Source organism: Trachinotus anak, unplaced genomic scaffold, assembly GCF_046630095.1.
Source record: "Trachinotus anak isolate AG129_WGS33_773 ecotype Australia unplaced genomic scaffold, CSIRO_AGI_Tana_v1 ptg000011l, whole genome shotgun sequence".
NCBI classification, from domain to species: domain Eukaryota; kingdom Metazoa; phylum Chordata; class Actinopteri; order Carangiformes; family Carangidae; genus Trachinotus; species Trachinotus anak.
In genome coordinates, this window is record NW_027273862.1 from 25,563,208 (window position 1) to 25,590,659 (window position 27,452).

The following is a 27,452-nucleotide window of genomic DNA, read 5'->3' on the forward strand; positions in this document are numbered from 1 at the left end:
GGCAAGAGTCAAGTTAGTGCTGAAAGCATGGCTGCCCTGTAATGAAGCTCATGCTTTTACTGCTGCAGTGCAGGGGTCTGCAGTATGTAATTATACGACAACAGTTGTTAGCCACAGGAAAAGGTCACAGATGGTGGGAGTATGTGCAAAGAGCTTAAACTTAACTGTTGTAAGTCTGACTTATAAACTTCCACACGAGAGACTTGCAACTCACATCGCTAATGGAGACAACTCTCGTAATTACAGCAAAGAAATTAGACAGGTGTGATTTAAAAATAACAAAAGAAGCAAACTGTTCATGTTTATTTTTGTCTAATATGTTAACAATGCTTAATTGTTGCTTGGTTTAATTGCTGTGATTTAGAAATTGCTGTGATCCCAGATCACAGTCTTTGAGGGGAATTAAACCAGGTGTGAGCGGAATAATTGTAAAGCTACTAATGAAACACAGACACAACTGAAACGCTGTGATTAGATCTGTGTATGCTGTGCAGTTGCACTGCATATACTGAAGCTTCCATTCAAAGACAGCACAATGGAGTTGTTGAGTGCCTCTTGAATCTCTGCCACATGGTCACTTATTTTAGCTCAGTGTGCGCGCATGCTTTCCACATGCTGTAAGCATTTTGTGTGGTAGTTGGCAAGACAGCTGAACCAGTGCGGTAATCTTTGGATCATGCTGCTACATGAATGGTGGCTGCGGCTCTGTGAGTATCCTGACTGTCTGTCTGGGTGCCAGGCCACGGGAATGAGTCCATCCCAGCCACTGTCTGCCCGTGAACGACACTGTTAAAGCCCACATTGTATTTGACTGAGACTGAGCGGTCTGCTGTGTGAAAGACTCCTCTTTCCCTAATATTAGTCTTGTTTGATTTTTCTACAGAAATTTTCACCACATAATTCACAGGTCAGGAAGGATGTGATTCATATGACCGTAAAGGCACTGTACATGCCACTGTTTCTGATGTGCCTCCACCGTTTTAGATCCTCTTGAGCTTTGCTTCGCCTTGTATTTGTCCCCAGCTGCCCTTTCAGTTATTGTTGCCACCCCTGTCATGCTTTCTGTTCTCACGACACATATGCAGTTTACAGTAACAATGGCAGTTTTATCAATGTAATTTTTGAAACAGTGCATCCTTGATTTCAGGCAAGTACACAAAAGCTTCACATTTTTAGCTTTTGATTTTGTTGCCTTAGAATAACAGAGATGCAGCTAATTAATTAAGCTGTTATGTTTGTTTGTTTTAAAAGGAGAATCTTGTAAAAGGGATTTTGAATATGTTCTTGATGGCTACATATATGATGCTAAAATACTGAGGCAAAATGTAAATGTCCCAGGAAAAAAGTGACCTACTGATGATACCATAGAATTAAAGAAAATGTGTTTTTCTCGTATTGAAGTGTAGAGCTAGTTTGTCCTATAAGCATGATATGGAAAAATTCAAGATTGAATTGTCATTTTACTTTAGCATAGCCGTGTTTGGCTTCTTATGCTAGATGCTTGGACAAGTTAGATTTGTACTTCACTGTTTGTGTAAAGGCTTAAGAAAAGGCTTTTAGGATGAGGACTAACGGATGTGTTTGGCAAATGTAATGTTATATCTGGTAATGCCGGGTAAAGTCACTGATGTGTGAACTTTTTCCCAAATTCAATAAAAAACAGGGCAGAGCTGCTAACTTTGGCCTAAAATCTGATAGAATCTGGGCGGGAAGGCTAAAAACTCTCCAAATCCAAACTCTTTAAATGTCAAGTATCACCCTGAGCCTACTACAGCTCCGTGCACACCATCTCAACATGTGGAGAAATCCAAGCTTGACAGAGCAGCTGTAGCTAGTTATGGTTGCTGAGCTATGATTAGACAATTATTGTTCGGGGGTAGGGGTTTAGTGAACGGTCAAAGAGGCATTGGATAGTTTTCCATCCTATAGTTACATAAGATCTATGTGAAAAAAGCTGCCTGTGAACAACTATGACCACACAGCAGTGTAATTTTCTACATTTAGCTCCATCTGGACATTTGGCCATTAAATGTTTAACTCTAAGTTTAAGAGCACACTTCAAAAAGTGGCCACCATGCACACACCTTGTTAAACTCATTTTTATTCAATGGTCATTCAGTAATTTTATTTTAAGCTTTGTACCTCATTCTTCTTATTGTTTTATGTACTTTGCGCTTTAAAGTTTTATATATTACAGATTGCTTTATTGACATTGTGGTTTTCAGGTTTTGGTCCTGTCATGTTAATGAGGTAATTCCCTCAGCATGGTAAAGACTCAAGGAAAAATACCCTTTGTTGTAAGCTCAGTGATAGTCTACAATCGTTTAGTGACACACTGCACAGCTCAGTGATGGGGTATATGACTTTCAAGGTAACCACGAAAAGGAGCCTATGAGGTAAACATTGTGGTTTTAGTATCATGAAACAAAGCTTTTCCAATTCTGTTCTCCCATAATGAGGTGAGATGAGGTGCTGAATACGCAACTGTTTCCAGCAAAACACTGAATGACTCCAGATTCTCAAATGAAACAGCCTTTGAGAAACTTCCTGGGTACATTGGGTTATAGCCGGGCACGTCAAAAAGACATTTATGGAAAATGATCTAATCAATGGGCAAATATTACTTCAAGTGAACATTGAAGTATTGTAGCGGAAGATCAAAGTTTATGGGGGGTTAGCCAGTGGTCTTTTTCTTCCACATCGCTGTAAATCTACAAACTGGCAACAGTTTTCATCCTTTCTGGCGTAAAACCCCTATTAAAAACTAATATGGACTGAAAAACTTCCAAAAATCATGAACATCTCTAACAGGGCAAATGTTGCCAGGAGGCAAGTGACAGATTTTTCCTAATACTCAAAACAGTAAATTTCTTTGGGAGCGAACACACTGAACCACAGAATGCCTTTACAATGTTATAATAGTATTATAGCGGTTGTTTGAATAAGCATATTAAAGTGCTAACTATATTCAAACACTAGCTACTTTTTTACATATTACGGCTGGAGTATTCTGAGTTGTTTTATTTTTTTTTTCTATGTGCTGTCTCATATAGAAACTTAAAGTTATTATTTTTTGGGCTTTTATGCCTTTATTATAGTTCAGTGGAGACTGACAGGAAAGGGGGTAGAGAGGGGAATGACATGCAGGAAAGAGTCGGACCGATCGGGAGTCGAACCGGTGCCCGCCTGCTAAGAGCGTCTTTGCGCCCAAATGGTATGCGCCCTAACCACTCGACTACCGGGCCGCCCCCATATAGAAACTTAAATGGGCTGCAGAATGAGGTGGTGGTGGCTTTTTGCAAAAACCAAACTGCAGTGCAGTGAGAAAATGCAATAAGATTTTTACATGGGCTACTTATTTAGCAGATTGTTATTCTTAAGAAAGAGAAACTGTTTAATTCTACTCCTCATCCAAGTGAATCATTTCCAGCACAGATTGGACACACTGAGCATCCAAAACCTGTCAAAGGAACAACTGAATTCCTTTGTGCATCTTTCAAGATATTTCCTCATAGGTCCGATGTTCCTCGTGTGTGATGTGCTATTTCTGTGCCTGCTTCCTTTATCCCTTTGTGTGTGTCTGGATTTTAGGGCGGCAGACGCTTCGGCTCATGACTGGATGGTGAGGTCATCTCTGTGGAAGGCTTCAGTTTTTCTGCTTTGACCAAACAGACATGTCATTCTGAAAAGATTGGGATTCAAACACCAGTTAACAAAATACCACATCTACCTTTTCATCTTCGCATATTCAGTTTCAGACAGCAAAGTCAAATGTGTTTCATTGGGTCGAGGTCTGGGACTTTGCAGGTTTCTGGAGTAAACTGAACACACTGTATATTTCCTGGAGACACTTAGAGGATTATAGCATGTGTTCGTGTCAGAAAGCATGAGGCAGTGAAACTGCTGCACGAAGGGACGCTGGTACATGCAGTCACAAGAGGTGTTGGTTTGCTGCTCATCTTTCCACCCAGGACAAACACAGTGACTTCAGCCATACACTATTTATAACATTTTAGCATTGTGTTGTTCTTGGAATCATCCCAAACACTTACAAACAGTCTATGAGGAGATCTCTGTCTGGAATTCAAAAAGCGATTACATGTCAGCACAACATAACTAGGAAAACAACACTTCTTTTCCATTGCACTGTGGAATTTTTGAGGGCACTATATAGTGAATAATGGATTTACACTGTATAGTGAATAGAGAGCATTTTAGGACACAGTCAGATCAGTGACCAAGCAAATATTGGCAGGCACCTTCAAAGGTTGTGTAGATGAACGTCACTGCCACTAGATGTGGCACTAGACCACCGGCATCTCAAAACAATTGCTGCGTTGGCCACACCTCTGGCCTTCGTTCGGCCACAGCCCCTTTCCCCTCAAGTTCTCAGTCAGAAAAGTATTATGGAGCACAGTCAAAGTGGCCACTAAACACACAACAAGAAGCCCAACTGATTAAAGTTACGCTGTGTACACGAAAGAAATAAAAAAACAAACAAACAAACAAACAAACAACATTATCCCCACAAAACCATTAAGCGACATCCCCCAACAGCTAATTTTGCAGCTCGGTGCTGGTCCAAGAGGAGCTCAAGCTCCCTAGTGTGGCTTTCTTGTTTTTTTTCTAAATCTTAATTTTGTGAATTTTGAGGTGAGATCCTGTATTGTACCTGGCTCTCAAAAGCCATGAATATTAACGTTAAAATGGCTTTAATATTTCAATTTGAAAATAAGTCTGGTAGAGCGTCTGAGTGTTGCACAATCAGTTATTGTTCTGCTCAAACTTTCCAGACACATGGAGTGAAGATGTTGATGACGATATTCTTTTCTTCATCACCCGAAGTGTTGGTATTCTTCGTGGATCTTGTGGCTGATTTCACAAAGGTCCAGTCAGGGTATCATCAAGCTTTAAGTGCATCCTTCAGGTGTTTGTGTTCCCTCTCCTGGGTCTAGACACTTGTTGGCACATTATCAGCTCGGTGTTGTAGGGATTTGATAACTCTTAACTTGTGTTCCAGTGGGTGGTGAGAGTCAAAGAGCAGGGACTGGTCCGTGTGGGTGGGTTTCTTGTATACTCCAACGTAGAGGCTCCTGTCATCTTCAATGTCAGTCCAAAAAAAAGGCAAGCTGTTGTTTTTGACATCCACTTGTGTGAACTTGATGTTTCTGTCCACTCAGTTGAGGTGTTCTGTGAAGGCTGCCACTTGCTTGGCTTCAATTTTGACCCATTTTCGTACACATATCTGAACCGGCGGCTCGGTGCTGTTCCTCTGAAAGAATTCAGGGCCCTGCTTTCTACTTCTTCCATGTAGAGGTTTGTGACAATGGGAGATACTGATGAGCCCGTAACACTGTTGTGCTTTTGGCTATAGACCCCCCTGTTGCACTGGAAATAGATGGTGTTTATACAGAAGCCCAGCAGGTTGCATCTTTGGTCTGGTGTTTAACTGCTCTATGTCCTGTGAAATGAATGGATCGTTTCAGGAAGTGATTGAGCACAGGTCATTTACTCAGAAGCTTCGTTCTTTTGAATGACTCTTTTGCGAACAACACTACACTATTATGTTGTTCTTTCACTGGTGACACATTGCTTGGGGAACAACGTAAGATATTGTTTTTTTGTTCCTCAACTGCTCATGACTCCTCGGACCAGGCTGCGTTCTGTTTGGAACAGAGCCTTCAGTGCTGCGGTTCCTGTTTGACTCAGCTTTTTAGCCAAGCTTTTCATTATGTGGATATTTGAATGTTTTCTTTTTGTTAAGTGGCTTTGGGTCACATAAAAGGCCACAAAATTTGGTCAACCCCATATTAGCTTTTTCTGATTTGTAATTATTACAATCATGGAACTTATATTTTATCCAGTACTGTTCTCACAGTGTCACAATTGCTTCCAGTAAACATTTCTAAGGGTTAAAATTAGAATTTTCCAGTTGTCACCCTCCATTGGAGGTTTGTTTAACTCATTGCATAGCTGTAGCTACGCACATAGGGAGGTCAGGAGAACAACAGTTGTCAGTGGAGTATTTATAAATGCACAGTGTATTTTCATATATTTTTCCTGTCCTTTTCAGTCCTAGAGTTTGCAAAACTCTCCTTTATTTCATTTATACATAAAATCCTTGGTGGTACAGTAGCTATATTATAGCCCTGTTACTTTGCAGTTCTACTGCATCTTTTGTCTACTTTGTACAACTATCTTTCTGACCCCATGTGTGATACTCTTCCTAAATGTTTTTCTGGTAATGTTTTTACTCAGTGGTTCAGTCAGTGTTTCAGAAAATGGTCAAATGGAAAATCCTCAGCGAGCCACTGAACCACTGAGAGCCAGTCTGTTCTCATCAGGGATTTACTCACTGTGATCACAGGTGAAGATGCTGGTTGATGCTGACATCTAGTGGTCAAAGGTGCACCAGCAGCACCGCATCACTGCTGGAGGGGAAAACAATAACAGAAATAAATAAATAAATAAATAAATAAATAAATAAATAAATACACACACATACAATAAACACACGGGTTGCCAAATAACCTTGGGGGGCACCATGGTTTCCAACCTCCCTTAAAAGTGGCCATTCAGATAACCAAACGTTGCTTCATACAAGGTCACCTGCATCAAACATTCAGCAGCCTTTATTTGTTTATGTCATACGTTGAAGTGCAAAGACAACAGTTTGTATTATGTATGGGTCACTTTATCACTGCAACAGTCATATTTTATCATCATCATCATCATCATCATCATCATCATCATCAATTTGATGTCTGTTTGCTTTTAGAATTTTAATGTGAAATCACCAGTCACTTCATTAAATAAACATTTTAAAATCAGATTAGACATTTTACAAAACAAAATAAACCTGTCTCCCTCAAGATGCACGTTGTCTTGTACTTTACAAGTTTAGTTTCTATAATAAGCCTTTGTTCACTTCAACCTTTAGTTCATAGTATATTGGATCAAGTTTAGATTCTTTTAAATGTATGATTATGATATGATCTATCAGGATTTCATTAAAACTGGACACACACATGCACCACACATAAAGCACAGTTTGGTAAAATAAATGAAAATACCACTGAAAATCATGCTTAGTTACAGATTTTCTGGAAACTAATCATTTAGTGTTTCAATAGTTCTTATTGTAAAGGAGATGTTAGACATTTTGTGTGATGTTTTTTTTATTCACTATTCATAAAGCATCACATGATGCTGTTAATGAAGCTGGTTTTAATCACTCTGCCATTATTAGTGAGCAGATGGTAATTATAAATGAAATGCTATTTGCACTAAAACCTGCAGACTTGGTCTTCAAAGGAAACAGCTTGTTCCTGTGATATGTTGCTTTATTTTATTACTTCAACCATTTTTTTAATGTCACATCAAAACCATAAAAGTGACAGAAACCACTTTCAGTTCCTCTCCTTTGAATGTCAGTGGATGGCTTTTGGATGGTGGCAGCTCAATAATTTTAAAAAGTATCTTTTAACTGATCTGGATGTTGTCTTGATAATTTATCTTTTTGAATAATAGTTCAAAAAGTATTTGCCACCATCAGTCAGGAAAAAAAAAAAAAAAAAAAAAGCTGTTTGGGAAGAATCTCCACATAAATGGACTGTCGCCTTGGAAAGTGCTGGTTGGCAGAATAATTCAGATCCATTGTGTTTGCTGAATATTAGTGTCATGAAAAGCATGAACAAACATTAAATATTAATGCAGATGGGTTTTTTTAGCCACTGTCACTCAGAATCTCAGATGACTCATAGCACAAATATCAGCTGGCCACATCAAGGTGTGTCTCATGCTGTCTGTGCCTCTCTTTTACAAGACGCAGTTATTTTCAATTATCGTTCTGGTATGTGTGTTTATTTTGTGCGTATTCTCCTACAATGCCTTGATGTCAGTGGTATGAGACATCCAAAGCAACAGTTGCTATGAAGAGCATGTGACATAATATGACATATTTGTTTGTCCAAACAAGTTGTGCATCTGAGTCAACTTCCTCTGACACACACACACACAAACATGTATGAAGGGAACTGTAAACAGAAACTTCTGCGGTGACTCAGCAGTCCTTACACATTTTTTTTATATTAACAATGGATCAGTGGAAAAAGGGGTCGCTTGTTTTGACAAACCCATAGAGACATACCACCCAACTCTGTGGGTCTTTTAGCTCATTGTTGTTGTTTTACAGCACATTTCTCCGTGTGGTTAAGTCTGATCCCTCTGTCAAATCATCGAAGACAAATGACAAAAACTTTGCATTTCATTCTAAAACAAACAGGAGAGATCACAGATAGTAAAACCAGAAGCCTTTAAAGTCTGCACCCTGACACAAGTACATTGTACTGACCGAGGGAGAACAATGCAGTGTTTCTGGTTGGAGGAAAGGCACGATAACTTCACACGCACAGGTTCAGGTTCTTTTTATAGTATGCTGTCATCAAGGAGACGCCAAACACCTGTGTCATCTGGTACACACCTGTTTGCATTCACGCTCACACAGACACAGGTTTTGCCTATACGTTGATGAATGAACAATGATGAGACATACATACAAAATGTCGTAGTAACATAATTGTTTACATGACCATTGCTGGGCATACACCTGTCCTTTGGCTCAATGTAGAGAGAAACCAAACAATATTCTTAAAGTCTCATTTATTAATATGTGTTTTCAAATATTTTTTTATAGTAACACCGGGAAACATAATGTGCATGGGGTCCCTTATAGAGTAAAACCATGAGAGAATTATCACAAAACTCTGCTGCTGTTCTTGCTCATTTGGTTTATGGCACAGTGACTGTAAGGTTCAGTTTGACTTTTTTAAGTTTCTTTTTTTTTTGGCTTTACTACAATAGGGACAGTGGAGAAAACAGGAGAGTTAGGGAGAGAGAGGGGTTGACATGCAGCAAAGGGCCTGAGTTGGCTATGAACTGAGGCCGCTGCAGTAAGGACTGGGTCTAAATGGTATGCGCTCTACCAGCTGAGCCACCAGGGCACCCCAGTTTTACTTTGAATAAAGCCCATTTCCAGCCACATCAGGCAGTTATTTTCAGCAAATAAATAAATAAAAAAATCCCTGTGCTTCTGGTGCTGCCTGCCCAGCAACAAATGCAGGCAAAGAAGGTTGAGTCCAGCTAAAAAGCCAGATATTTCCCTTTAGCTGTGGCCAAACCACAGCTAAAAGCAGAATAATTGGACGAATGTTTTCCAAATAATTACTAATGCTATTCTGGATGATCTTCTGGATGCCTAATTTGGCAACTGTTTGCTAAGATGTTGGCCATAGTAACTTCATAAAATAATAACATGCCAGAAGTGTATTTTAGCCCCCCCCAAAAAAGCCTTCATTTAAATATGAATTAAACGTAGAAAATAACATAATTAGACTGTTTACATGGCCACCTCTGTTGTGTTATTCAGATAATTAGCGTTCATACAAACTTGTCATTTGGTTCCATGCAGACAGTGACCTTGCTACTGGCTGCACTCCAGTTAAGCTGTTTACATGAACCTTTGGCACCCTGTAACTGAATCTCTCAGCACCCGTAAACACGTTTTTATGCCGCCTGAGGTTTGCACCTGCCCACAGATGCGACACTTAACATAAGGTAATCAGCTTCAAAATTTGACGTAATGATTAGCTCGTCCAAAAGGGCTTTTGGTTGATATCTGAATGTAGCTTTGATGCTATAAAAGACATTTTGCACACATTAAGGAATATAAATGTAAAAGGTGACACAAGGTTCTATGTCACAGTGACCCAGTTTGATTCACAGCCTGCTAACCAACCTCCTTGTAACTGCACCGTGTGAAACATGTCAAAACTCTTCTTTTCAATGTTCTTTTGCTTTTTTCCCATGTATTGTCCTTTGGTACTGCACCAGTTTCTACTGACACCATGAAAGCCCAATATCTTTTACTGAGAACCATGAGAAGACTGTGCTCTCCCTTTAAGCTTGTCATGAGAAAAAAGAGACACAAGAAACTCCAAAATAGGCTCATAAAGCTTTTATTGGCTATTCACAATGAAAAGTTAATAAGATGCAGCCAGTGTGATTCTCATGAACGCCAGGAGGCTGATATGGATTCAGACTATAGCCAAGTGGAATAAAGGCTTTTCAAACTATTCTGGAGTGCATTTCATAAGATAGGATTAAGTCCCGACCCGTGGTATAAAAACAGGGAATGTTAGATTGTGTAGAGTGTGTATGTAAGGGTTAAACCTATAAGATATCAAGGCAGAGACATTCAGCTCTCTCTCCTGCCCTCTGGGTCTCACTGGCTTCTGCCAGACACAAACCCGAAGAAGATTATTCAACTCCGACAGTGAAGTATCCTCTTCAGACCTGCAGAAATACATCCTCAGACACACACACATGCCACACAGACACACAAATCACATGCTCTTTGTGGGTTTTAAGAGGGCATCATTAATGCTTTTTGTGAACTCGCTGCAACGTAACAGTTGGACATGGACTGTAATTAAGCCCAGAGAGAAAGCTCGAAGCACAGGAATACAGAGAGCCCCGACCTGGCTGTGTCTGACAGACAGCTTTACAGCTTCTATTCTGATGGCTAACCTGAAGCCATGTTCTTTAGTTAAAACTGTTAGGACTGTCTTTTTGTTTCTAAATCTTAATTGGCGCCTGTATTGAACACCTTGTGAAAGCTGACTGAATCGGCACACAGGATTGTGCCAGGCCAGCTCTCATCCAAATGTCTCAGGTATGTTAGTAAATTAGACAACACCTAGAATGTGGGTACACATGTTACAGCACAGGGACGCATCTTCAACAGGAAATCAACTGCTGACTTTCATTTTCACTGACTCTGAGTCAAAAACCATTAAAACCTCCTCAGGAAACCACAAAGGATTTGACTTGGTAGAAATTATGCACTTTTTATGATCATCTGAGGAAATAAGCGAGAGCAAGTGCAGTCTGGGTTTTTCATTATGTCTCTCCAAAGATTTGCAAAGTGTTTCTGTTCAGACAGAGCCACAGAATCTTTAGCATACAGGGAAAACACTCATCAAATCTAATGTTTATTTGGAGCATCTGAGTGCTTCATTTTGGAAAATTTACTGGAGAAAAGAAAATCATTTCAGTTCTGAAATGAAACTTCATGAAACTTTAATTCAAAATTATCATTGTGGAATTGAAAAGTACATTAAAACAGCTGTGAGTTGCTTGTAAAAGCGTGGAAACATTGTGTTTCATGAAAATATCTTTAAAATGCGTTTCTCATCTGAAACCGGGCACGGCGTGGCCAGTGTTTCTGCCTGTTCGCAGCTAATCAGAGAGAATTAACCTTAAATACAATAATAGTTCAAAGGCAGCTTCAAAACATTCAGATAAGTGCAGGCCCATTATGGCATTTTGGTTGTTACATGTTCCCTCTCAGCACAGCCATTTCCCAAATCGACTCTCACTGAAAAGCCTGGCAAAAACTAGTCCACCATATTAACACCTGTTTTCTTCAGCATCCTAAAACTGCTGAAGTTATTTCACAAGATGCCAGTGTGAGCAGTATCTTAATGCTAATCAATTATTAATGACACAAAATTATATCTGCGGATTCTAAAAACCCAGCTTGTTACTACCATGGAGAGAAAACTTCATATTTTGGTGATTTTAAAGCTTTTTTACTTCTGTTCCTGTCTGTGAAGCCTTTGTTCTGTCAGTTTTATCAGCCATGAGTCATAAGACAATTAAGTGATAAAAATAGAGACAAGAGAACTCAATGACATTTTCTCCAATTTTACATGTGTGATTCTGTACATAATCCCTTTCTACATGCACTGTACGATTCTACCTTTTAACTGTATGAGCTATAGAGCCTGTGCGACAGCTCAAACAGCGTTTTCCTATTCAACATCAAATAGAATTTATGGAAACAACATGTATGCATGAATACATGCATGAATGAATGAGTGAATTCAGTTTTCTATGTCAGAAGCCTGCGTGCATGAATGAGTAATACATATGAATGAATAAATGAATGAACCAAAAAGGGAAATCCTTTCTCCATTCTCGTTATTCACACTACTGGTGTGCTTGGCAAGTCTTTTTTAATGAACAAGACTCCTAAGTGAATTTATTTACCTATATGTATATACAGTATGTAGCAGTCAAGATAAGAGCTGGTTGAATTCTTCAGAGTGAGGAAATCCAAGAGAAAAGGCAGCATCCAGGGAAGAGGCTCTGATCTGGAATAGATGATTAAACACATTTTGTTTCAGTTCACCAGGCTTTCATAAAAACACATTCATCATAATATGGGCACACCAGATTACCAGTTTATAAACAAAAATAATTTGCTTATGTTTAACTCATTTTGTCACTTCAAAATCAATAAAATCATCAAAACAGCCTCTGATGGAAAGACTAAGATCACTAAATCCTCGGATATGCAACAGAGTGTGATCTTATAAAAACATGTTGTCTTATTCTTCTTCGTTTTAAATGAGTACTCTGATTCGTTTAGCTCATTTCACTTGAAAGCTTTCGTTTTATTTTGTAGAAAAATGGCACAATCCTGGTGAAACTCGGTTGCTTCTCCAGGAGTCACCACAGTCAGAAATGTTTAAATCCTTAACACAGAGGCTGTAACTGAGACGGTGTCTTTCATAATGCACTGGTATGTGATTTTATCATCTACTTTAATTTTCCTGCTAAATACACACTTATATAAAGCCTATATAAACGATATATAAAGTTTTATAAGCAACATCATAGTTTCTTGTTGCCTGCCCTATGTTTTGTCATGGTGTAACTTAGCACTCTGGTTGTCTTTTCCTTATTCTCCATTCACTTAAAGTCCTTACATATTTTCCACTGATGTCAAGGAAAAGTGGTCTTCAAAGGAAAATGGACCTTTTATATTTGACTGTTCACTTAGAGAAGATTACAAAGGGAGAGTGCACTGTGCTGCATATTAATTTGTATCCCAATCATTACATGCATCCTGATAATGACCTAAGTGATGGCACCGCTTAGTTTTAACTTTACTAGTTCACCTCCTTGAAGTTAATGTGCAGCGTACCTGTCACACATAAACACAAAACAGCTTTGCACACTTTCCTGCTGAGCACTGAGTGAAAACTGACATAAAAGTTGAATCAGTATAAATGTGCCATATCTCTGTTATGGAGCTTTGTAATGTATTTTCAAGGTTTCAAAGTGCCCTGGCTTTTTACTTTTTCATGGCTTTTGTACAGTTTTGTTTTGCACTGAAGTCTGAAGCCTGTTTATCTCCTCTGTACGAGATTTAGACATTTCTATTATTCACGTCCCCGATGAGGCTACATGATCCCATTAGCTTCAAACACTGGCAGGCCACGTGAGGTGCTGGGGACAAGCTGTCTGTGAAGAACTCTGTTTGCTCAGGACAGTGAGCCACTGTTAAAACCTCATTTATGGCATTATATCAACAGCTGCCCTCCAAATAATGACACCTTTACTGAACTATTTTAAATAAATGTCATATGGTTATAATAAAAAAAGGCACACATTTTAATGTTTTACTTCACTGGTTTAATATATACAAAACAGACCAATGACAAACTGATATAGCTCATAACTGTGTCATATACTCTTTTAAAGTGTCGAGCTAAAACACACTTTTACTCTTCAGCCTGTAACAGCATCAAACCTAACCTGCTCCTAGTTTGTTGTCTTTATGTTCATTATGTTGCCATTTCTTTTATTTATTTCGTTTTGCCAAGCTAGTGTCATGGCAGTGTTGATCACCTAGTTTGGCACAGATAGAAATGTCTCAAAACTTATGTTTGCTCCATTATGAAAATAATAACCACATGAAATCTCCATGTGATTAAAAATGTATTTAAAGTCTAAATTCCTTGAAATTTGTTGTGATATGAAAATAAATTTGACTTGTGTATGAATGTACAATACATATTCTGTGTTGTGTGCATTTGTGTCAACAGGAAATCGATGCTCATATCTAACTCCAGGTGTGTCTAGGGTTTGCTGTTTTTGTGAGAGCTGATTAGATATTTTAACAATTTAATAGAAACTTGTTCTTTTCAGAATCATTTAAAAAACAAGTAGAACCACTCCTCATTGTTAACCCACCAGAGCGCAGCAGCTTTGAGTGCCACTTCATTCGCCTCACTCGTCCACTCAAATGAATTCAGCCGCTGCGTGACGCAGTTCACTGAGGAGTGAGACAAAACAGTCCCCGCTCATTTGTAGCACAGTACCTGTGAGTTTACAAAGTCACACGTCACTTTGTAGCCTGATATAGACCAGAGACAAAGGCGTGGATGAAACCCGAGCCTGCCAGCCTCCTTTCTGTTGCCATGACGACAGCAGCCATTTCCAGTGCGTTGGTGAGAGAACAAAAAAAAAAAAAGGAGGGCCTCAGAGGACCTTTGGTCAAAGGCTCCACCCACTGGGGGAATTCACAGATCTAACCTGGCAACCCAGCAACCTGGCAACCAAATATTATTACAATCAAATTATTTAGATGGTAACATGAAATAATGAGGTGGTAATGAATTGCTGTTCCCCAAACCCCTCAACTCTCTCCCTCTACTCCTGTCCAGTAATTCATTTCCATCCCCGTCCTGTGTGGCTTTTTCACAGCCTGCAACTGGATGCAGTTCAGGGTGTGTTGCTGTTGCTGGCAGGTGTAGGAGCAGGTTGAGCAGGTTGCTCCCTGAATGCCTCTCCGCTGGGCCCTCCTCCCTCACTTCCCTGCCTCTCTCTCCAGGCCGATAGCTGATTCACTCTCGCATGTTGGCAGCTCTGTGAAGAGATTTTGTTGCTTGTGCACCTGTTCTCATCTGATACAGCCTAAGAATAAGGTAAGGATTTACTGAGGAAGGATTTAATTCTTTGTCTTCCTTCATTTTCTCAGGAAATGTGTGAGGCTACAAAATGGATGGAAGAATTTTTGTCTAAATATGTTTAATAAGATTTGAGTTGCTGTTCACCGCCTTTTGAGGGATATATTCAGATACATACTAAGATAAATGAAGTGTAAAAACTTATTTTACAATATTTTTATATCCAGCAACTAAAACACGAATAACTTACATTTGAAAACTGTAAAATGTTAAAAACTTGCTCATGTTTGGCCGTTTTCACTGCTGCTTTCTCTTCTGAAAGAGTAAACATAGAGTATAGGAACCATAAAGCTTTTATTTTCAGTTTGAAAGTAAACAGAGTTCATTGCTGGGAGCCAAAACATCACAGCAAGTGACATACATACTGAAGGACCTTACATAACATAAACAGGGGAATACATGACACAAGAGCTAGTTAGTTTTATAGTAAGAGCTCTGGAGTGTAGTAAATTATGAACCAAGGACCTGCGGTGGAAGTAGAATTCAGATCAATTGCTTCACCATAAATAGCAATACCACAAAAAACACTCTATTATGAGTTAAAGACATGTACAGAACTTGTAAAAGTACATAATACATAATAATTTGTGTGTGAAAAATAAAAGTACGTTATTTCAAATGGCCCAATTAGTGGCTCATTAGTGGGGGAGCTAATCTGAACTGCTTCATGTGCTGTTGGGTCATTTAATCTATGACAATTAAAACATATTTCTAAACTGATCACGTTTTATATGTGACATGTTGATATGAAAATAGAAAGTGTAGTGAAGTAAAAAAAATACAATATTTGTCTCTGCAATGTAGTAGAGTAGAAATATAACAGTTAACTTCTTCCCATCTGGGTACTACACATACTGCGGTTATATGATGCAGTAAATGTACAGCATAAATTGATAATAACACTGGTGAGGTTTAAACAAACTGAATGATTTATAGCCTAAGTGTCAGGGAATTATTGTCTGAGCGTGGGTTGCATGACTCAGAGTATTTACAGGATGTGTGTTTGTGTTCGGTTAAGTGTCTGTGTGTGTTCATGTGGGACTGGATCTCTGTAAAGTCAAAGCTGGCAGAGCTGTCGAGGTGATAGCTGGTACAGACTCTGACAGACCAGTAGAGTGGGAGCTCTTTTCAACAGACGGCTTCTCTGAGTGCAAAGGGTCAGAAGTAAACATCTCTGCTGGTTTCTTTCGACCTGCAGAGACGCACAGACTCTGACGCTGACGGCCAAATGGCCTCTCAGCAGCACGGGAGGGGTGCTGTAATTCCTGGAGACAGGTGGAGAGCTTGTTCCACGCAGCTATACCCAGTGTGATGACGGAAGTGAGGCTATTTTGATTATTGACGGGAAGTGACACGTTGAGTTTACACAAAACAAGAAACACTGGTTTTTACATTCACTTGCCCACATATGCCATTCAAACAGGCAATGTGATTACAGCTGTCTCTGGCAGATATGAATCAATAGCCACAATATCTTTGAGTTTAATATCAACAATTACAGTCTGGTTTTTGTGTGATCTTAAAATATATCCTCACTGATCATGGACGCACAAATCAAAACAAACCAGTGAGTCTGCTGAGCTGCCTTTTAAACTGGTTCTACATTAATTTGGCTCATTTACACCAGATCCACAGCCGCCTGCAGCATAATTAGACTTTTATCTTCCACATAGTGTTCAGTAGGCTGGAATTCACACTTCAACCTGCTCTGCCAATTAAAATGATTACTATTATTATTATTTATTTATTTATTTACAACTTGATCTTGATCTCACAACTTGATCTTTTACTGATGCTGACAAATTAACACAGAGTTATTCACTTTAAAACCCTGTGTAGAACTGGGAGTAAAGTCACTGTACTGGCAGTAGAGACATTTACTCTCAGAAAACAGAAATGTAAGACGTGTTGTTTTTGCATTTGGTGACATCCTCAGTGTTCTGCAAATTACCATGAGTTTTTTTGTTATTTCATTTTTTGATTATTATTTATTACTTTTTTTTTTCTCTGTCGGTTTGGTAGACGGCTCCATACCCATGATCTTTAGCTGCTGTTTCTATGGTGACAATGACAGTTAAAGGCACAAATTAGAACTGCAGCAAATTCAATGTGTTGATACTGTGAAACACCACACATCTCCACAAATACCAAATATATACAAAGAAGAATCCAAAACTGAACTGATTTAAACTGCTGAATGTAATGTCAGGACTCTATAAAGTGTAAACTTCAGCTTCTGCTCGCCATAAGTGGTGAATGCATCAGAATTTCAAGCTCTGTGACTGGATTTTTCTTATGGAAAACATTTCCGAACTTGGCAGATGAGAGCGCTGATGGTGCTAAACAACAACTTTCAGTCAGAGATACAGTTGTACATGTACAAATGAACTGGTCAGTTTATTGTTTTCACTGCTGCAGTGGTGCTCTAACTTGCTCATCCCCTCCCCCTCTTGAGCCATTTTCTTTAATGATGTGTTCTCAGTGTTGTTTCATCAGCAAACTTGAGCTGGCTGATTGATCCTGTGTTCACACAGCAGGCTGCACCATTAACAACCCACAGGTTTTTCATTTATTTCCCACAGAGCAGAAACATCTTATGTGATGTGTGGATGAAAAACAAACTTGTTGAGAAACTGACCACACATAAACATTCCTGTCTCCGTTTTTCACTCACAATAAATGCAAGTGCATGTTTCCTTACTTATTTGAAAACAGCAGTTACAGCCTTGAGAGTGAAATGGGTGAGGAGTTACTTGCAACTTTGTATTTAAAAGCCTATGGATATAACATTTTTGATTTAATAAGAGATTAAAAATCCATTCAGGTTGATAAGTTTACAAGAAACTTAGTTATTTTCTATTTATTTTCAGTTAGTGGTTCAATTACTGACTCTTGAAAACATGAACAGGTAAAACCAGGCGTGAAATTTGCATGTTCAAACTGCTGTTACATGCAAACTGCTGTTGCTGCCTTTTGCATTGATCATAACAAGTCTCAGTTCAGAACAAAGAAAAATGACCAACAGAGTGACAGGCAGTGAGTGTGGCTTGTGAAGCTGGAGTCATTTGTGTATTAGAGTGAAGATGAGGGGAGAACACATTGCTCACAGGGCACCTGTACAAAATGACTGTCAAAAAGTCACAGATCTCAGTGGAGATTGTGCTGGGACTCACTGTGTGACAATGCATGGATGACTGCATTGAAATTCACCAACAAGCTCCTGATGTAGCAGCCAGAGATGTCGTGCTCATGATGCTTTGGCCCATGTTCACCACACCGTCAGCTGAGCAGTTCCTTGAAAAACGGGAGGTGGGACAAGATCAGTTGTTCAAGGATTTTCATTATGACTTGTGTCAGTGCAGATGACCTATGCTTTCAAAGCAGGTGATTTTGTGCTCCTGGAAAATTGGAACAAACAGAGATGTCTCAATGCACACTGAGTCTTTGCGTGTGGTCACTGGAAGTTTCAAGGCTGTGCTGAACACAAGTTTAACACCCATGGCTCCTTCCTGACTGTGCTTTTACTGCGCAGGAGGTAAACAGATTCCTCAGTCACAGGGGGAAAGCAGGAAACAGAAAATAACCAAAAAACACCAGCCCTCAAACTCTTTACATTTTGACTCAAAAGACAAGGGAGGAACTTGCAAATCTTACATCTGATGTAATTATATGTGAAACTGTTACCACGGACATGGGTTTGGAGATGCAAACAATCACGGTGAAAGCGTCTTTTTGCATAGTTACTGTATACAAGTAACTTACTGCTGTATATGTTATATGTAATGCAAATATAATGAAAAAAACAAAACAAAGCAAAAAAAAAGATGAATTTCCTTTGCCAAATAAAGGTCTTCATTCTCTGTGTTTGTTGCAACTCAGTTTCTGAGTGGAGAGTTGTTCAGTTGTTTTTAACATGTCATCAGGCAATATGGCTGAAATCAATATAACTATTACTAAAACCATTTTCCCATATAAATGTTTACTATGACTTGGAAGATATATTTAGGGTCACATAAAAAACAGACAAAACAATCTCTACTCAAGATCCTCTTACGTATTCCTACTTCTAAAGTGCTGAACTACATCACATGGTCTTCATTCAATTTTCACTTCAATTCAGTTTATTTATATAGCGCAGAATCCTACCAGAAGTTATCTTAGGGCACTTTTCATATAGAGCAGCTCTAGACCGTATTATTTAATATCATGTACAGAGACCCAACAATGAAAAACACGATTTTTATAGGAACCTTGAACAGAACCTGGCTCATGGCGGATGACCAACTGCCTTGACCCGGTGGGCTGAGGGAGATATATATATATATATATATAGAGAGAGAGAGAGGTGAGGGATAGAGGGGGGAGGAAAGAGAGCATAGCATAATACAGACTCCACATAGAGATATATAATAATGACAATAAGAGTAATAATAAGAGGAAAAAGACCATAACAGGACAGGTAATGGGACTTAAAATAAGACTAATAATAATAATAACAATAAGACCAATGATACAACAGCTGACAAAACAGTTTTAACTCAAGGTCCATTTACATCTGTTCTGGAGCTTTTGACCAACTTGAACTTTTATCCTTTGATTTAATCTTTTACGAGAATGTCGGAGAGAGAAGTCCTAAAAGTGGTTGGAATAATGTTTGAACATCTATAGTTGAGTATGTTTCCAAGATCAAGTCTGAACTGTGCTGCTCAGCACATGAAAACAGATTTCCGAGGAAATGAGATGTTCCTCCTTTATTTATTAATTGCATCAAACCAAGCTGTTCACACACACTGAACACACTGCTTAAGTTGAGTTAATAAACAATGATATTCATTTTCCTACCATGACATAATGTGCATTAATTAGAGATTACTCACATCTAGATTACTGTCATGTTATTCAGATGTGAAGAAGCAGGAGCTCAGCGTTTGCACAAACAAGGGATTATTTTCTTTTCAATCAATAAAATTATGTTTTGTGCTCTCTTTGTGTTTCAGAGTGAAACCAAAGGGGAAAATGGACCCGTATTTAAAAATCACAGCAGGCCTCCTCCTGATTGTCCATGCCTTTCACCTGGCATCACTCCAACATTCAACTGATTCCCCAGGGCGTACAATTGATAAAGCCTGGCTCCGGGGACTCGCCAAAAATACAGCTGGAAGTCTAAATGATGCAGGGCTTGAAGAGAGGGCAGAATATGATCAGGGAGCTGATGTGACTGCTATGGAGCCAAGTAATGATTACTATGGCACAGCATCTGGGTCCATGGTAGCATTTAATTCAGAAGAGGATAACCTGTCGGGCCATGAAAGTGGAGCAAATAACATATCTGATGATCTGAATGTTGTCACTACCATGCTGCCCCCCACATTTCCCAATGGTACAACCAAGCAACCTGAATTGTCAAACACCACAGTTTCTCCAACTACTACAACTACGGATTACACAAACTCAAGCCAGATCAACATGACAGACACTGAAGAGGAATCTCTTAACTCAACGACAACCCCTCAAACCCCCACCACTCATTTGATTTCACAAAACACCAGCTTTCCAGATTTCTCCAATCGCACTGATTTGCAGTCAACAACAACCCTGACTCCAGAGAGCAATGATACACAGGAATTCACAACAAAACCAGAGGAAGACTCAGGGTTAATCAACAGCACAAGATCTACCAGCACAACAAATGTAACAACCGCAACAACACCGGAGATGAATGAGACATTCACCACGTCTTCGTCTACAACAGTGTTCCCCTCCGAGACCACAGAGACGAGCCCTGTGTCTACGACTGCTGCTGCTCCGAACACACCTGAGAAGGCCAACAAGACAGACAAAGGTGCCGCCTCAGGGAGCAGCTCAGAAAGAGGTACTGCTACAGTTTCAGGTGTCACAGTACCTGGTGCACATTTCTGTGCCCAGAAACCTTTGTGTGTCTACCTAGCAGCGTGACATCACTTTATAGACAAATACCAAGAAAAAATAATTTATGTGAAATTCAAAGTCCTCCTGTCAGTCTTGTGTAGGGAGGTTTGACAGATGTTAGCATAAGAGCTATAACGCCACAAAACAGGTACAAAATCCTTTGGAGACTTGGTTTTAAGGTAACACTATGCCCCATTGCTCAAGAGCACATGTATCACTGTTGCCTGCTTTACACATTGCTTTTTTCCGCCCTTTCCCTGACCCACATTTCCCTGCATCTATTTTCCCACTAGCAGAGGACAAATGCCCCTTCTTTCAAAGGAAAAGGTTGGGTTTCAAGTGCTATCGATGTGGCTGCTATGAGTGAAGGGATCTGTTACAACCTCCTTCTCAGCACAGGACAATGAAACCCTGTTTTAGGGGCAAAAAAACCTGAAAGAGGCAGTTGGGGACTGAGGTCAAAGATACTTTTATTACATCTGTGTAGGGGCGTGAGACTAGTCTTTGGTGTTGACCATGAGATCAAGGGGATAGGACTGGAAAAAGCATAAATACTATCTATCTATCTATCTATCTATCTATCTATCTATCTATCTATCTATCTATCTCTTTTCCTGCAAAATATTTGTGGGTGAACTCACTACCGACACGATGTCAAGAGGAAAAACAGAGGCCCTTAGAGAGCTGGTACGGGGTTGAGATTAAAATAAAACTCACATCACATGGACAGATGTGACAGCAGGATGTAACACTAACAGATGATGGCAATAAACAGTGGGAAAGCAGTTGTGAAACTGCGGGCATCACATAAATAAAAAAACTGACCCACAGGTACTGTGAAAGCCACAGCGTGAGCACAAAAACTGTATAAAAGCACAGATGGTTGAGTACAGGTGAACACAGTCTATAAATATGAGCCTACAAGGTAACTTTGCTTTTACTGACATCAGTTTATAAAAATATTCAAGACCTTACAAGACCAAGGTAACATGCAATTGTTACAATGACATCAGGGTCTTTATGAACTCTAGTCATGTTTCATCTTAATACAACAAGATTAGGAGTCTATGACTATACCAGCAGCTGTGTGAGGCTGCACTTAGGCACAGTGCTGCTTTGAGCTAAATGCTAACATCAGCATACTAACATGCACACAGTGGCAGCGCTAAAATATTAGACTCAAAGTACAGCTGAGGCTGTTGGAAATGCCATCAGTTTGGCAGATATTTGGTCATAAACTAAAGTATTGGACAACTTAAAAAAATTCTGATCTGATGAATGTGCAAGATGAAAGGTCAGGGGAAGTTATCACAATTCATCCTGTGATGGACATAAATGTCTACCGACATTTCATGTCAATCCATGTGACAGTTGTTGAGAAATTTCAGCCAAAACCATAAATGTCATCCTGATGGTGGTGCAAAAGGAAAAGTCAGGGGATCACCAAAGTCAGTGAGATTCACCCCCTGGAGCAGAGTGCCAGTTATACAATGACAATCGGAGGTGGTCAACCTTTTCTCCGGGGCAAAACTGAACCCAGTAACTGAAGTTTTACGATCCTTACAGTATCTTGCTTGTTTAACTTAAGCTGTCAAATAAATGTAGTGGAGTAGAAAGTACAATATTTTCCTCTGAAATGTAGTGGAGTAGAAATATAAAGTATCATAAACTGGAAATACTCAAGTACTCAAGTTCTTGAAGTAAATGTACTTAATAACTTTCCACCACTGCTAATACAAGTAGTTAGCCTTCAGCACACATGGATTTTAATATTGCTATGTTACCCAACCAGGTAAAAGACCTGAATCCTGTGTGAAAACAAACAGGATGCCTCTTAAAAAGCTAATATCAAAAGGGTAAAAGACGAGCTAACCACCATCCATACAAAAGACTATTAAAGTTAAGGAATAAACTCTATATTAATGTTAAAATGTATCTTTACAACTAATCCTTCAATGTTTCATTGCTCACGACTGAGCAAAAATTGGACAATATATGACAATATTGGTAATGTAATGTTAATCGGCTAGCTAACATTAGTTAGCGCAACTGTAACATAGAAACTAGCTAAAATTCGTAGATACAATCTAATTCATAAACTCAGAAGGTAAGAATGACTAAAGCAAACATTTTCACTCATATTTTATTTATAACAATTTTCAAATGAAGTGAAAAAAATGCCTTAAAAAAACCCTCCAAACAAACAAACAAACAAAAAAACCAAACAAGAACTGGAATACACTGTGTGAAAAACATGTCTTTTGGTTAAGTTTGCCTCAGGTTAAGGGTAAATTGATCCTTCCAAGTCGGTAAATTGAGCCATTTATAGATAAACAGAGCCACTGAATTTTTCATGTGTGAGCACTGACAAAATACAAATGGAGTATTTCACTGTCAAAGGCTCTTGAAGACAATTCTGTCCTTTTTCCACTACTGTTCCTGTGAACACAGACACTGACATAGACAGGAAGAAAAACTTCTGTAAGTAGTTTATTAAAACACTGTTCTTGTTAATAGCTCTAATCAGTGCTGTCACTTATTTTTATGTAGTATATTCATGCATAAATATCTCTATCATAGGCTTTGTACAGCAGTTATAATATAAGAGCACAGATATTCATGTGTGCAGGTACTAATTAACTCTGGGCTATATTTACATGTAAAAGATTTTCATATATAAGTGATCCATGGAGAAATTGAATCTTTTATGTCATTTAAACTCTAAGTGCATTAAATTAATGGTGATATCATATAATGGGAACTAAAAGAGCCAAATGTTCAGTCACATTTAACCTTATTCAGATGATGAGCATAGTCTGCTGCCTTAAATTATTCAAATGTATTCACAAAATGATCATGATTTTGGCATGTTAATTGCATTAATTATCACAGCGTAAATTAAACAAATCTGTACAGATGACTGACTGGGATGTGTGTTTATGCAAAGTGGTGCCACTGGAAACACAATTTCAAAAACACATTTCAGCCATAATTACCTGACAATTAACCCTCAAAGACAGCAGTTGATATAAATAATTTTATTGTTGACAAATTGTTTTTCACTCTTTCCCATTCCCTCGACCCCTCTTTAAATCTCTCAATATAGGTTTGGGATCAGATCCACACCAGAGTAACAGGAAAGTAGCATGGGGGGCTGTGCTGGGGATAGCAGTGGCTGTGGTCATTGTGGGACTGGTGGCCTATATCATCATGAAAAAGAAACAGCAGAATAGTTTCTCTCACAGGAAACTGGTTGAGGAGTATCCTTCAGACACAGGTATGTAAATTCTTTCTCCCCATGAAGTAAGAGTGAAACTTTTTTTTTTTTGAAAGAAAATTGCAACCCAGGACATAAATAATTACACTGTTATCTGTGATTGCTTGATCAGGATATAATTAGGGTTGCCAACTTGTTCTGGCAAACTTTTCAAATGAAAAATAAACCCCTCCGGTAGGTGGGCAGCTGATTGCATACTCAAAACAAAATGCTAAAATAAAACTGCTAAATATGATGAGTGAGTCACTCACTCAGTTGCAGGCTCAGTCACTTACAATTGCCCGCCAGTTCAATATTTTTGGCAAATAGTCTGATACATAAAACCCTGAAAAACAGTGACTAGTCATTTTTACACTTAATTTTTCTAATGGATTAAACAAACATGAATTAGAGTGTTTATAGGTGCTCGCAGGTGAGTTTTGTCACCAGTTTCCATGCTAAGGCAGCTGCCTGCAGCCTCATATTTAATGCACAGAAATGAGAGTGGTATTGATCGTCTCATCTAACTGTAAGCTTGTTTCCCAAAATGTCAACATCGTTTCAGCCCTTGGTTCCACTGTCTCTCTCTCTCTCTCTCTCTCTCTCTCTCTCTCTCTCTCACTCACACACACACACACACACATAAGCACATGATTCTATCCTGTTGTAATAAGGTAACCTTACCATACAATATAGGATCATGTACTATGTCACTTTACACTTTGTCTCATTCTCGCCATGAACTTAGAGGAAGTCGACATACATAACCTTTGTTAAGGTCCAACTGAAATTAATTACATATTTTTTTCTTTCTACTGCAGCCTTCAGATCTGCACGTCTGATTTTAGGCTAATTAGCTACTCAGCTGTAGGAAATAGTCCGTCTTAGAAACCTACCTGCATATTTAAGATGAGTCAGACTCCATTCTAAATGGCAGGTCCGAGGTCCAATTTCATACACGGGCTACATTCAACACTGCAACAGGATGCTGTTCAATGTGAACTGATCCTTGAATAACATGCTGGTGATGACCACCAGCCAAAGATTCCTACATGATCTTGCATATATTTAATGTTTGGCCAGTTGTCTCTAGAGAGAGAGAGAGAGAGAGAGATGCACAACCACTAAAGTACTACAAACCAAAAGTAACTGTTGGATTATAACAGTAAAGAAAGTGTTTTAGGTGAATGTTTAGATGCAAGACCAAAACAAAGATAAATCTGGCATTAACATTAAATACGGGCCAGGTCATAATGAAGACTTCAGTGGTTTAAGTGTTAAATGTTAACTTGTCTTATTTCCAGTTCTCAGATTAGACAACAGTGAACCTCTGGACTTGAACTTAGGTGGTTCGGCCTACTACAACCCAGGACTCCAAGGGGACAACATCCAAATGACCAACTTCCCAGGACGCCACAGAAACTGAAAAGACTCCCAAGACCAAAGCCACAAACTCCCTTGAAAGAAAGTCTGTCACCTATTCTCACTGGCATTTGATAGACAACGCAGAGTTTTGTAAATAAGACTGACTGAAAGAGAAATTTATGGATGGAAATCACAAAGGAGTTTGTGTAGATCTGTTGTCAGCCACCACAAATGATATTTATGTCCGATCATGCATTGTGTTAAGCAGATTTATTGCACTAAAATAGAGGAATCACTGAATACAATCTATCTGAAGTACACTGCCACAGCCAATATTAACTCTTAGCCATTTATGTATGTTGCCAAAGGGAATAAAATTCTTCATTAGTCTTTCCTAATGAAGAATATGCTTTGCAGTCAATGAAGGACATTAAAAATTCATATTTGCTATCACTTTTGATTTAATTGTAATTATTTTTGTGCGGCTAGGTGCCACAAAATTCTGTTACAGACAAGCAAAACAAAGACATTAGTGTATAATCTGATCAGATAAAGAGAAGAAACTAGAATGTGACTCCTGCTGATGCAAAACATTTGTAAAAAAAAAAAGAAAAAAAAAGTGCAGTCTGAAAAACAGATGACACAGGAGTTCTTTGCAATGAAATTCAGAAGCCATGGTCAACAATGACATTATCCATATCAGCTATCACCTGCTGTTATGGCATAAGGAAGGCAGTAAGAAATTAAATTTGAACTGTGCTTTCAGATGTTCCAGAGCTGGCAGTCACAGCCAGAGACTGAGAATTCAACCGTCAAACCAAAGACTTGAATTTGTTTTTGTACACCAGTGAGGGAGGTGGAGGGGGGCTGGGTTCTGTTTTGTTATTCATAGACCGAGGTTTTGGTATTCAGGGAGGGAGCTGTGTGTTTGGTCTTAGCACTACTCAGTAGCAACAACTATATCATCATAATATACTGCTTAAATCTTCTGACCTCCAGGTGTCCAAACAGAGATTTGAGTTTCCTGTAGAGACAGTGTGCACCTCGGAGGGATACATATCAGCTGCATACCTAGATCAAAACTAGAACATACCTTATTGTGAATTTTAAAAAATCTTATTTTTTTATTGTTATTCTTCTCTTATGTTTGCTTTAACTTTGAGTGACAACCTTCAGCAGGAAGGTTATTTGACTTTTACAGTGTGGTTGGGCAACGAGGCAGGGATTAACAATGCTGTCTTGTCCTTTTACATACAATAAACTCTGACAATACTTTATAATTGTTCATTTCTAAATTTATTTTTTTCTATGTTAAAAAAAATCACTCTTTTATAACTGCACCTGTAGACAATGCATCCAGACAAGAGCTCTTTCAGTTCCCTCGATCCTTTCACTCACGATTACCTGAGTAAAGCTCATGCTCGATCAATATGCACCCTGATTATGATTGATAAGTGCCTCAGCTTGGCCTAAACAGCCAACAATAACTCTTTTTTTTTTTTTTGGTGAGGCTCAGTGGCAAGCACGGTGGGTCTGCTTCCTTCCTTGCTCTAATTTCAGACATCGATCAGTGTGAGAAGCATTTTGTGAGAGAGAGGAGTTTTGTGTCGCAGTGTTAAAGAATTGCAGTGATTACTGCAGAGATAATGCAGGGTGCAGATGGTGATGGGAGACTTCTACACTGGCTACCACTTCTTCTAAAATGTAATGAAACTTGATGCCTTAATAAATAACCAAACCCCCAAAATGTTTTATTGTTTTTATATTTATATATTTATATATATATATATATATATATACACACACACACACACACACACACATTCAGGATTAAGAACACATTTTGGCAAACATTCCATTGGGTTTCTTTCATTCATCACAAAAACCTGCACTATGGAGAGATTGTGCCTGTTTTAATTAAGCACAACAATTAAGGATGTGATTGTTTGGCACTGTGCTGAAATCAATTAACTGACGCCTTGCTGAAGAATGTACATATTTCAGCAGGGGGTATAGGCAGGTTA

General features: G+C 38.8%; 1 protein-coding gene across 1 annotated transcript; it reads left to right on the forward strand.

The window, feature by feature from the left end:
* Nucleotides 1-14,699: 14,699 nt before the first annotated feature.
* Nucleotides 14,700-27,175, forward strand: LOC139628173 (mucin-15). Its single transcript, XM_071489582.1, has 4 exons — nucleotides 14,700-14,837; nucleotides 19,877-20,751; nucleotides 23,914-24,084; nucleotides 25,368-27,175. The coding sequence occupies exons 2-4, from the start codon at nucleotides 19,896-19,898 to the stop codon at nucleotides 25,487-25,489; spliced, it is 1,149 nt and encodes a 382-aa protein (XP_071345683.1). The 5' UTR covers nucleotides 14,700-14,837; nucleotides 19,877-19,895; the 3' UTR covers nucleotides 25,490-27,175.
* Nucleotides 27,176-27,452: the final 277 nt, after the last annotated feature.